The sequence below is a fragment of the Notothenia coriiceps genome, unplaced genomic scaffold, assembly GCF_000735185.1.
Source record: "Notothenia coriiceps isolate Sejong01 unplaced genomic scaffold, NC01 NC01_scaffold00037250, whole genome shotgun sequence".
Lineage (NCBI taxonomy): Eukaryota > Metazoa > Chordata > Actinopteri > Perciformes > Nototheniidae > Notothenia > Notothenia coriiceps.
Genome location: NW_011369951.1, coordinates 2,048,142 through 2,061,806, shown reverse-complemented (window position 1 = coordinate 2,061,806; position 13,665 = coordinate 2,048,142). Strand labels below are relative to the sequence as shown.

The 13,665-nt window shown below is 41.1% G+C and overlaps 1 protein-coding gene across 1 annotated transcript; it reads left to right on the top strand.

The window, feature by feature from the left end:
* The first annotated feature begins 6,472 nt into the window (after nucleotides 1-6,472).
* On the top strand, nucleotides 6,473-11,713 carry LOC104967169 (dynein heavy chain 3, axonemal-like). The gene is made up of 11 exons (XM_010796585.1): nucleotides 6,473-6,481; nucleotides 6,733-6,818; nucleotides 7,449-7,617; nucleotides 7,717-7,909; nucleotides 8,219-8,414; nucleotides 9,144-9,269; nucleotides 10,555-10,750; nucleotides 10,835-11,014; nucleotides 11,120-11,250; nucleotides 11,333-11,438; nucleotides 11,531-11,713. The coding sequence occupies exons 1-11, from the start codon at nucleotides 6,473-6,475 to the stop codon at nucleotides 11,711-11,713; spliced, it is 1,575 nt and encodes a 524-aa protein (XP_010794887.1).
* The last annotated feature ends 1,952 nt before the right edge of the window (nucleotides 11,714-13,665 follow it).

Here is a 13,665-nt window from a genome sequence, read left to right as displayed (position 1 = left end):
CGGACATGGTCGTCGTGAGTCGAGGGGGAGGGGCCGACAGGCGGCGCGGACCGAGAGGTAGTTTGTGTGGAGGGTGACAGAGGCGGCTGTGTAGGGGGAGGGGGAGAGGGAGGGGGGAGAGTCTATGGCACTTAAATCTGAAGAAGTTGGACTGGGACAGCCTCCTCCTTGAAGGTAGCGAATGCACTTCTTTTTCCTCCTAGGGACAGTCAGAGAGAGTTATCTGTGAATAGAGTGTGGATGGTAAACGTCAGCAGGCTGTAATGAAGATGCAGCATTCACACTGATGTCACAAACAGGAACACACACTGATGTCACAAACAGGAACACACACTGATGTCACAAACAGGAACACACACGGTCGTCACGAACAACACACATGTATTAGTGACGAGCTCTGTACACTATGTCAATGAAGATACAAAAACACACAACAATATATTTATGGAGTTTTAGGATCCTGACTATTTTATAGATTTAAAATACATTAAATGGAAATATCAGTGGACTTCTACGTCTTTTAGTAGGGTAAAAATAAAAGCAATACTGGTGTTAATCTAAAGAAAATACAACATTTTGTGAAATTTGCTTATTTGATTTCTTGCTGAGAACATATTCATATTCATGTCTATGCCAAATGTGTGTTATTAAACTAGGGCCAGAAGGTTTAGCTTAGCTTAGCATAACGACTGGAGTCAGGGACATTTAGCCTAACCTGTCCAAAGTACAAAATGGCACCCATCAACACCTTCACAAACTGACTGGTTAACATGTTGTATCTTGATGGATTGAGAGAGATGTTAAAGCAACCTTTTTGGTTTTAAGGATTTCAACACGATAGAAGTAATCTAGGCCAACAACATTGGGGCCTCCTGGAGTTGTGTGAATTCTTTACATGAATGCCTGTGTTCCAGCTAAACAATTAAAAAAACTAAATGATAAGTGAGCTTTCAAGATGTTAGAAGGTGCATTTTTGAACTTTGGAAAGAGTCAGGCTAGCTGTTTCCAGGCTACATGCTATGAGGATTGCTTTAAAGGTCCCATGTCATGCTTTTCCGGTTATTACCCATCCCCAGCAGAGTCACAAACCCTCAAAGTACACCCTGTAGCGAGTAAATCTCTAACACAGGAAAGACCTGTCTATGCTGCCCCAGAACGCCTCGTTGGAGATTTCTCTTTTTCCATTGTTTACTTCTTGGATATAGCGACGTATTTCGGGTATAGTGACGTTACGTTACGTCCGCGGACCCGTTACGTTTGGACCAATCCGCGGACCTCCTCACACACACACACTCGGCGGGATGTTGCGAGGCTCGCTGCTGCGAGGAGCGGGACAGTGTGAGCTGGCTCACATGGTGTGGGGTCGGCGAGACAGCGAGACACCGCGGAACTCAGTCTGAGCACACACACAAACTCCCAGCCAGGCTGCGGGTGTGTGTTTCGGGCTGGGTTTCGCCGTGTAGGACAGAGAGAGAATACCGGTGAATACACATACTATACAGAGATGCTGTATGAGAAACCAATGTGAGTTTGGAAAATTGCACAATATAAATCTATTTTAGTAGACCTCAACAATGGAATTATGATCAGTAGAAATGGCCATGACATGGGACCTTTAATACTGTATTTAACTGCAGGACTACCACTGAAATGTACATTTAATCACCTTAATGCTAGTTTTTGTGAGTGTCATGGTGGTAAACAATGAACACTCATGAGATAAGATATTGGTAGAGAGGAGAATTTGGAGCAAGGAGAGAAGACGAGGCAGAAGACGAGAGAGATAAGACGAAAGGAGGTAGACACAAATACAGTACGACACCGGACACCGAGGTCTGGGCCCGCGAGAGGATTCTTTACGACCGCTGAGCGAAGCGGACTTGGGTTGGTTTGCCTGACACCGCAGGGACGGTCACACATTGGTTGGTGTAGGTCGACGGTCGGTAGCAGGTATCGTTTGCGTGGGCAGCAGGAGTCGTCCGTTTGGCGGTAGAAGGCGGTGGATGATTGGTGGACAGGTAATGTCTCGTGGTGAGGGAGACTACCTCCTGTCAATTAAGTTTGGTAAGGAGTTTCCGGCTCGGGGAGGGATCTCACTTGTCATATGCAGCGAGGTTTAATTGGGTTCGTAAGTCGGAACAAAATTATGAGTGTTCGTGTTGGGTGAAACCTATAGAGTTTGGTACTATAACAAAACGGAGTTCTGTTCGCGGCGGAACTTTCTTCAACTTTACGTTCGGACGAAGAGACGTACAAGACAGGTGGATGCACAACGAAGACGGTTTACATTCGGAATTATCGGTATCTGGTACATCAATATATCATTATCTTCTCTGCGGACCATATACTGTAAGGATGTGCCAAGCCTTTTATTGCTGGTTTTGTTAGGGGTTGTAAGGAACGTCGTTGTACTATAGCGCGCGAGTCAGTCGTTACCGACTGTATATTCTCAGTTACGACAAAGGGAGACTGGATATCCACTCGCGCGAAGGGTTCCACTTCTGTGGGAAAGGTACCAACAATGGTCTGTATTAGACATATAGAGAAATTTCCTGGCCTCACTCGAAACCGCGAGACATGCGTAACGTAACGTCGTATGCCGGGGAGTTACGCATAATTTTCCCTTATTTAAATTCATGACGTTCCCTCACTATAGTCTCTCTTTGTAATGTTTATAAAGACATAAAAAAAAAAGGGAATAATAATATTAACTGAGTCTTGTAAGACTCAGCATTTAATTCTGGCATGTTGGCTATAACGTTACAGTTTTTGTCTCCCTCTCGCGACCTCGTAAATTTGTTTTATTTCCAATATTAGCAGTGTTGTACAAGCCAGGATCATCTGTGATACTTGTTTAGTTAGTCGAAAACAATGGTCGAACGTATGTACACTGCAAGTGTTTATTGGGAAGTTTAACATTAACTTCGATACTGTGATTTGAGAGTTACACAAAGTCATTGGTTCTATACGTTTACTTACTACTTGTAGCGACCTTTGGGTATAAAGAGTCAAAAGGACGAAATTTATGTTCGGACTTATTAAAACAAAGTTTAAGAATTTTCTATTTATAGTTCAATTTTTGTCTTATGACCAAATGTTTACAATCAAGTTTTATTATTTCATGAAAGTCTCGACAGTGGTTGTGCATAAAGGGTTGTAACTGAGGGGTACAAAAGTAAGGACTGAAAAGGACATTTAAACGTTGTTGGACAAGAGACAATTACTTAGTCTTTGTACCAATACTACGCAATATTTAGTCTTTGGTGCGGCAGAGCAGGGCAGAGCCAGAGCAGAGTCCTTAATGTCATCCCTCCCGTCGAAAGAGACGTCTCAGCCCACCAAGACGTCGAGCGTCCGCAGAGGGAGCGGCGAGTGCAGTACCTTTAGAGTGACACCAAGTGAAGACTCTCTTGTTTCCCCCCACCTTAACCAATAGTCGTATAGGAATAGTGGTGTCGAGGTGTGTGTGTATGGTGTGTGTACGGTGTGTGTGTGTGTGTGTGTGTGTTGTGTGTGTGTGTGTGTGTAGATGTGTGTGTGTGTTGTGGATGTGTGTGTGTGTGTGTGTGTGTGTGTTGTGTGGTGTGTGTGTGGTAGGGACGTCGAACGTAAAACTGCCGCAAGAGTACGGGTAGACGAAAGTTGAGAGGGGTAAGTACGCTCGCATTTGTCCCGCGCGAAACTACCACTTGGAGACTGTAAATCTTTAGTGAAAATAGGCGTGAGACGGAGGGGGGGGGAGAGATTTAAACCGGGTCGCGGAAAGGAACGCCAATCCTTGGCACTAGTATAGTATAAGACCATATTACTAGTACCCTACGGGACAACTCTCGACGAAACGTACGACGGCGAGACTCATATTGTTGGAGCTCTTCGAGTAGCGACGAGTCTCTGGTCAAGTTATACAGACGACGGTTGATCTCCTAGTAGGTTAATTAGGAATANGCCTTTCTTAAAAATGGATATTCAGGGTTCCCAGCTTTGCTTGCAGATGATGTTCACCTCTTCTATGTGGCATACTGTTGACTTTTAATCCTCCTCTAAATAAATTTAGAGGAGGATTAAAAGTCAACAGTATGCCACATAGAAGAGGTGAACATCATCTGCAAGCAAAGCTGGGAACCCTGAATATCCATTTTTAAGAAAGGCAGCTCAGGACTGTGTTATGCATATAAACAGTGGCGGCTGGTGGAAAATATTTTTGGTGGGGCTATGGAAATGGTGACAAAACCATACTAGGGCATTTAAAATCAGGAGACTAAATACGAACATTGATGTGTGTGTGTGTGTGTGTGTGTGTGTGTGTGTGTGTGTGTGTGTGTGTGTGTGTGTGTGTGTGTGTGTGTGTGTGTGTGTGTGTGTGTCATACTTGCCAACCCTCCCGATTTTCGCGGGAGACTCCCGCATTTCTACCGATTTCTGACAAAATCAGATTTACTCACGACTGTTTCCACTCGGACTTTAATATAGGTACACCATTGTTTGGTTTCCATGGTAGCGCGTCTCTTTATCAGCGCGCGCAACTCAAAGTCTGAGATGAGGAAGATGAAAACTGAACAAGAATCGAAAACTCGACCATCTGATCACTCTTTTCCTGTAAAATACAGGTACAGCCCACGCATATGCTCCATGGTGCCACAGGCATTGCCCTTACAGCTACAATAAGCATGCAAATGTTAATCTACAGCTCCCGCGATCCACTAGCACCGGAGTCTACAACTGCAAACGCAGCCATCCCCTACTGTAGCGTCACCTTGGATACGAGTCTAAACAGACACACAGGACAGGGCGCTGAAAGGGCGCCCTTTGAGCATCAGATCCGACGACGCTGATTGGCTGAAATTATGTTTCGGCGGCATAGTTTACAGATAGCAACAGTCAGCTTGTTGGCTGCAGCTGCTCTGGCTGAGGGCTCTTTTCTTCCTCCAGGACGAGAGAGGGTAATGATACACGCTGCGGCCAGCCAGGAAACATGTGACTTATCAGTAACTTTAGACATAGTAAAACAATTTTAAACAAGATTTTATTGTAGATTATACATTTTACTGATACCAACTATATAATATTTACCTTGTTCTTTAAAAATAAAAATAAAAATAAAAAAAATATATTTTTTGGAAATATATTTTTTTATTAATTTTTAATTTTTAATGACAATCAAACATGTGGGAAGAGGGGGGGCGGCGCCCCTAGCGCCCCTATGGGCCGGCCGCCACTGCATATAAAATATGCATTTTTGTATTCTTATGGCATAACATTATGGTGGCTCGTATTTCTTGACTCAAACCATACTTATGGTATTCGGAAACGTATTTAAATTTGAAACTGACAAAGAAAATTAACATATCAATGCATTTGAGTATATATTTGACATTTGTGAGATTTTACATTGTATTCAATTTTGTTTTAATATTTTGAGTAAAGAATAAATTAGGTTAAAGGCAGTCTATGGTTAAAGGTGATTTTGGGAATTATTCTGCACTTCATCTTCCATTACAATGAAATGACACCCACAATACTTAATCTGAAGGCCCATTCTGCAGAGTGACTGCCAGCAGAGGGCGGAATGTATCTGCTTCATGGTGATGCTTCCAGTTCCAGGTAATTATTATTATTAGGACAACCCACTAACCCAACCCACAGCCAATTGTTTTTCTTTCATTGCATGTTTTAAACACATTCAGAAATATCATAAAATAGTCGTGGTGGTGGTTTGGTTTATGACCATAAAACACACAATAAAACCCACCTGGTGCGACCTGTAAGAGGAAACAGCCGCCGAGGCCCCGCCCACCACATAGCTCAGCCCTATGATAGTTGACGTTACCAAGGAGACTTTCCCGGAGGAGATCAACAGTGTTTCAGTTTACAGCAACGTGATGGCTTTTCTTAGTCAAAACATTGACAGGGCAACACGTAAACCTCAAATAGCTCTGTCATTTGTGCAATAGAAAAGTGGTAGATTAATACTTCATACTTATGACTGCTGACGGACATTTTTACAAAAACGTTTGAGCTAATGCTGCGCAACAATGAATGATATCCTGCCTACATAACGAATGAAGGTAAAGTAAACTGACACTAACGGTACAACATGTTTTGCAGCTTTTGCTTTCATTTTGACTCATAGGTTTTAACGTTACCGATAAAAAGTTAATATGTAAATGTTTTTTCCATTCATTCATTGATGTTTAATGTATTTCATTCTCAGTCTCATTAAAGTTGAAGAAGATGGAACGACTAAAACAGGTAACGTTAGCCTTTCTAGCTAAAGTTTAACTGTTGGCTACATTGTCATTGTGGAATTACTTTTATGTATAATATATTGTCTGATAGAGGCCTATATGATACCAGCTATGCCTCTGTCCAGCTAGATTTGCTTAAATTTTTTTACATTGCAGCTTCTCTGAACATTGTTGATATATGGCCTGTTTTTAACTGTATTAACTGTATTGACTTGTATGAATTCTGCATGCAGATGGTAGGTATTTATAGTCACTTTAAAAGAACAATACAATGCATATTTGTCACATAAGGTAAAGTACTGTAACTGGGAAATAGTGTCTCAATAGGCACTTGATTGCATCTTGTAACACTACGTAATAAACAAGGCTTATTTAAAATATATAAAAAAATAGGATTTATTTGTTTATTATAATGTGCAAATACAAGTCAAACAAGTGCCAGTGGTCCTATGTGTTGCAAGCCTCAATGTTTGTGTCCTAACCACAGATGGAGGATGACTCTATCTACAATATGAGTCAGAGCAGAGGATACCCTGTTCCCCCACCTCTGCCCATGGCTTGCAATGCGGAACCGTCAGAATTGTACCAAGTAAGAATACCAATCACTATCATATACACAAATGCTTCAGAGAAACCTGTTTTTTTTTTTTAAACCTTGCTAACAAACACAATTTTAAAATTCATGTTGTTATTTTTTTCCCCAGCTGGTCTCAAAGCACAGTCATTACCCACCCATCCTCCAGTCCAATTCTTGGACACTTGCAGTTCCCTTTAAAGAGCAACATTACCATCGTACTCCCAGTGAGTCTATTGGAAATAACTACAGTTCCCGGGCTCAGGACTTAAAGATTATTAAACTCCAACACCGACGACACTCTTTCCGCCAGACCTTGGCAAAACCTGCAGGGCCTTGTATCCTTTCATGTTCTTCTCATATCAAACACCGGTCTGTGTGGCTACTCTGCAACTGTCTGAAACTGCCATATTATTTGTCATCTGATTACATTTTAAAAGATGAACACTGTTTTGGAAAACAAATGGCTTTTTTGTCTTAATGAGGTTTCTAGCATGTGCCCCACCTGGAAAGAGACTAGCAATAACACCAAGAAGAAGGTTATTATGCTTATTAAAGCAACTCTAAATACAGTTTATCTTTTAAGGTGTTCTTTAAACCCTTGATCTGATTTGTTTATGCTTTCACAGGGATACATCTCCCCATGCCTCACTCTCGCCTCGGCCAAAGTCTCGATCGAGGCACGTTCGTACTCCCCGCAGCCGGCCCATGAGCCCTAAAGAGCAGCTGGACATCATGAACAGCCAAGAGGAGAAGAGGAAGGCCATACAGGCAGACCCTAATGAGAAAGACCTGAAAGCAAGTAGCAAGGAAATCATAAATGAACATGTGACTCCCTGATTAGAATCTTTTGACTCTTGCTTTACTGATACATTTCAATACATTTTACTCACACAGAGGTATATGTACTACATCACCACTGGTGTCCCGAGCTCTGTGCTGGCCCCTATGCCACGGCAGCAGATGATGAGTATCCTGCGCCTGCTGCCTCCAGAGACTGAGGATTGCAGTAAACACCTCCAGATTATGAGGGCAAACTTGGAAGAAGAGGTCAAAAGAGATTATTACTTCAGCCTCAAGGAGAGCATAGGTAAAAAAACAATAAAGTGGCGATGAAACTTTAATGGTGGTATTGCTTTATTTAGACTTTCTAAGCATTCCCCAGTATAACTTTAAGATATAATTCTAACTTCTACTTTTGTTTTGTCCACTGCTCTATTCAAACATTGTGTTGCGTCATGATTACAAAAAAGTACTATTCTTTCGCATATACGACCATATAACTTTGAAGAACTAGTCCCTCTAGTTGGAGCTTTAGTTAATCAATATTTAGTCTAAGGTGAATTACATTCTGTCAATCAGTCTGATCTAATTTGTCCTCCATGTTGTTCCTTCTCAGTGGACTACATTTTAATGGACCCATCTGAGCTGCAGAGACTGTCTATATCCAGCATCCCTAAGCCCTTTCCGAGGAGAGTGATCCGTCCCCCGGTGCCCTGGGCAGCTAGCTACAAGGAAACCCACATGTGGCAAAGCCAACATCTGTTTACTGTCAGTCAAATTATGGTCCTGCTGCAGGATGTCTGGCTTAACAGGTAACAGTCTTTATGTTCCAGTAATGTGGAAACACCTTTATTTAGGTAAGATTAGTTATTCAGTTGAATTCATATGTATCATATTGTTCATCCTTCATCCTCTTTTGTTTTTATTTCAGAACTTCAGCTTTTTTTTATTTTATGCTTTATTGTTTCTATTATATATTTGTTATCTTGCCTTGAGATTAACTCTTGTCTAGATAGATAGACAAATAGATACATAGATAAATGGATAGACAGACAGACAGACAGACAGACAGACAGACAGACAGACAGACACACAGACACACAGACACACAGACACACAGATAGATAGATGGATGGATAGACAGACAGACAGATGGATGGAAGGACAGACAGACAGACAGATAGACAGATGGATGGATGGATGGATGGATGGATGGATGGATAGACAGACAGACGGATGGATGGATGGAAGGACAGACAGACAGACAGACAGAAAGATAGATACTTTATTGATTCCAATTTGGGAAATTATTTTGTTACAGAAGCATCATCAGTGTATTCAATTAAAATTAAATAAAAAACATTATATTAAATATAAACAGTATACAAATTGATAATTACTACTTCTTACTACTAATTCTACTTAGAAGTTTTTTTCAGAATTTTTGTTGATGTGATTCCTTTAATATATGTGTGTCTTTGGGTACAAATCATGTATTTCATTATAATTAAATAAAAATCATAAAATGATTCTTGTTTCAGATTCTCATCCTTGAGATTTGTTCGACTGGAGGACCTTTTCTCCAAAAGCCTCCCCCTCCTGCCATCTGAGTTTGAGGAGTTTGTCCAGAGACAGTGCCAAAACACGAGAGAGCAACTGCTCCAAACGTGAGTACTGCCAATTCCCCAGAATCTACACAGCCAGACTTTCAGTTAGACCGTACATCGTGTCCAGACTTAATCATTGCAGCGTGTCTCTCATTGGCTTGTTGGTATGTACACAACAAGGACAGCTAATCCTGTTGTAGGTTCAGTCTCATGTTACCACCTTGTCCACTTTGTCAGGCCGGCTTTCAGGGGATTGCTTAACACACAGCCTCACTTTAGGATTCCATTGCACCCTTTGTTGCGTGCCTGTTGTATATCCTGTTCAACCATAGTCGCCCTGTAGGGCTGCATGACTAAAACATGAGCCGCTGTAATTTGTAGAAACTTGCTTCTGCTTGTTTCTATCCATGTACGTAATTTGCACCCGCTCAGTTATTCGGCAGTGCCTCAGTGTCCCATGCCAGCCGTACTCCATCCAGAGGACAGAATGTGTCTCTATGGGGTCGTGTAAACGTGCATAACATTACTGCAGTAACTAGTGCTTTCAGTAGGGCTTTTATTTAGTTAAGAGTGCAGGAAGTTCTGCAGGAGTTTTACTTTCATGTTCTTGGATGCAAAATAAGACCACAGGAAGAAGTACTCAGAGTATTTACTTAAGTGAAACTAGTAATACTACAGTGTAGTAATACTCCAATAGTAATTGTCCTGCAGTCAAACTAAACTAAACCAAAAGCATTAAAGCATCACCATCAAAATGTTCTTTAAGTACACAAAATAAAATACTAATCTTGCACTTCTGCCCATTTCAGAATAATATATGGTATGTTATTAAATAGAATTATTGATGCATTAATGTGTTCATCATTTAAGAAGTGCTTTTTAACTTTTGTAAAGCTTTTGTAAATGTTTATCCTAATAGATAATAATTAATAATAAACTATTTGTTGCATTATTCATCCAAATATGAATTTCCAAAGCCACTAAATCTGTAAGATAAATGTTGTGGAGACTAAAGTACAATTTTAAAGTATGAAAAAGTTAAAATACATGAGTAAAGTACAAGAACCTCAAAATTGTATTCAAGAACAGTACTTTAGTAAAAGTACTTAGTTACTGTCTTCCACTGATTACAGCAGAGAGACGACATATGTCCACCCGCGTTATGCGAAACAAAATACAAATTCAGACCTGTCACACTTTTTACTTTTTTACCATTTATATTTTTTATCCATACATCTTAAAACACTATTAATGGAAATATTTGTCATGTCAGTTATTTTTGTGCTTTAAAATGAAACACAAACCAATAGCTAGAACTAAAATGATCACGTCCATCTGCTTACAGTTGGCTGCCTCACTGTGCGTCACTCTTTGAGACCTTCGAGTACCTGTGGCTGCCTCTCATACCCAAGAGTGAGGATCTGGCTCCATTCAGCGTGCAGCAGTTCTTCAGCTGCGTCGCTGCTCTCATGTCCCTGCAGCTCCGAAGCTTGGTCCAAGACTCACTACAGGACCTGTTGTATTTCTTCTCCATTCACGAGGTTTGGACATCACTCGGAGTTGATTCATTTTTCACATTATTGTGTGCGAGGAGCACCCAAATGTATTCTTACTGTGTTCTTCAGGAGGGCAATGACTTTGGCGAGGTGTTTGATGAGATGACGTACGTTCAGCGTCAGGTGCTGCTGGTTAAGCTTCAAGTGGACGAGCCTCACATTGACTTTAGTCCGAGCTTTCAGGAATTATGGGAGTTCATCAACAGAGCCTTCATGGAAATCATCAAGAGTGCTGAGGAGCTCCCGAGGGTACAGCGTCCCCCTGGCAACACATTACGTTATTGACATTTATTTTGTATTACACAACACACAATGCTGTTTCTGTTTGTATCATTTGTGAATTATGCTCCCCAGGTGGAATGTTTCCTCTTCCCCGATATCCAGAACTTGTACCTACGCACCATCAGTCCCGATGAGTCCCTGGTGACAAACTTTATCGACAAAGCCAAGGACATTTTGCATAAGAACACTGTGGGGCCCACAAAGTAAACGCATATAAGTGGCATCATTTACTCTGATGTTCTGGCAAGTGTGAAAGAGCTGCTAATACTAAGTCTTTTTCTCCAGGTATTTGAATGAATATAAGAAATACAGCAATCTACTGGACCATTCAGCAAAGCAAGAGATATCAGCTTTCCTCGAAGAGAAACACTCCTTAGACGGATTTAGAACGGTGATTACACCCTCCATTGGAACACCTTTTGTGTTGGCAACTGGTCTTTGTGTCTAAGTGTCCAAGTCCTCTCTCCCTCTTTCAATCTTCAGAAAATTGACAGCGTTAACCACTTGTGGAAGGAGATTGCCTCGCTGCGTGTTACGGTGCCTATGTCCATGTTCTGTCTCTACGCTGGCAAGCTGAATGATGACCTGTGTGACCGTGCTGAGAAACTGAAAGACCAGATCGTCATGTTCGAAGTGGAGGAGAACCGCGAGCTGAATAAGGGGTGAGTGGAAACTCTCTGCGTCCTTAAACTTTTCTAACCTGAACATCAAGAAGGGCCTTTTACAGAAAAACTTTTATATGTACACATGGGTTTGAAGAGAGAGAAGGTCAACCACAAGCTAACCTTCTTTCCCAGGATCTGTCAAAAGTACCAGGAGATTACCGAGACCGTCAGAGGCATCCCAGAAACTACAGATGAGTTGGTGTCTCTCAACCAGTACATTAAAAAGACCAGTGATGTGACCATTCACAAGTTGATAGATGAGATTGAAGCGGCAGTATACCGCCTCAGCTTCCTCCTGGACTATGCCACTCTACCCTGTATGTGAAACCTCTCATACCACCATAGAAAACACATTTTCTTTTACATTTCATTCACGTTTGAGTATACAGTAAATCCAAGCACATATGAACCAATGTTGGAATAAATGCAATTATATACGTCCTTTCTTTTCCTCTAGCTGGTGACTTGAGGTTGAACTCCTGTGTTTTCAAGTGGCCCAGTCAAATCCTGACTGAGCTTGACAACAACAAGAATCGTCTGGACTCCTTGAAACTACAGGCTGAGAACTATCTCCAAACCAGGTTACTGAGTATACGTCTTTCACACAAGTTGCAGCCACTACAGCTACTACAGCTCCAGCTAAGTGGTGTGTCCCTCCTCAGCTCCACCAAGTCACCAACCAGATCATATTTTTTGTCTCCAGAAAGAGCAGAATTCCAAGTTCAACTTTCAACACATCCTTTCCAAAAATCTGTGTAATGTCAGACAATTTCCATGTTTTTAAATATCTATTTTTCACACATCCCTCTTACAACTGCTTTAACACTAGAACCGCCAGAGGTCGCTGTATACCTAAAACCGCCAACGGGTCAAATTGACCCGCTATTGATTTTCAAGGTACAATGTTCTTTCATTTATCATACAGAAGAGTGAGTTTTGATCGCACAGGGAAGAAACTTATACCAATAGAATCTGTGGACTCTCAGCTTTTCATATGATATAGTTTGTGCAGATAGCATGAAGTATAAAATATCGCTACCAGTGCTGATTTAAACGCTTGATGTTAGACTTGTGTTTTGTTTAGGTACAAATCTCTCTATCTATCTCTCTCTCTCTATCCATCTATAACTATCTAACGATCTATCTATAACTATCTATCTGTCTATCTCTCTCTCTATCCATCTATAACTATCTAACGATCTATCTATACTATCTATCTGTCTATCTCTCTCTCTACCATCTAAACTATCTAACGACTGACTGTAGTCTACTAACTATCTAACGATCTACTATATCTATCATATAACTATCTATCTCTCTCTCTGTATCTATCTATCTATTTCTGTCATAATCTTCTCTATCTATCTATAACTATCTATCGATCCATCTAATAACGTATCTTAGTATCCCTCTTTGCGTGCGTATCATATCTTGTGAGGTGCGTATCCTGTCTATCCTCTTATCTCTCTCCTCTATCTAATCAAATATCAATATCTCTCTCTCGAATCTCTCTCGGGCGGTGCGTGAGGGTCTATAAGGAACCGCAGTAGACAAAGCATTGCATATAGCAACACGTCATGTTTCACTCTGCAATTTCTATGAGGTTAAATATGACGTGGCCTCGCTGAGCGTGATATGAGTATAAATGGCATTTTTTTGGGCAATTTTCTTCAATCTGACTTCATATGACAACTTTTAACAACAGAGGATGCTACATAACACACTTTCAGAAAAAGTCACGGACTGGGAGACTTGAAATTTTATGAAAAAAAACAGCTGTGGGTAAAAAAATTTAACCCGGTTGGCGTTCTAGTGTTTAAGAGTCCCCAGCATCCACCTAACCTCCTAATGTCTAACTGTTCAGAAAACTGTGTCGCTTTGCTCTGATACTCCAAAAAGGGGACTGTTAGTGGCTCCTAACGCGTAACAACCGAAATGACATTCATATCTCCG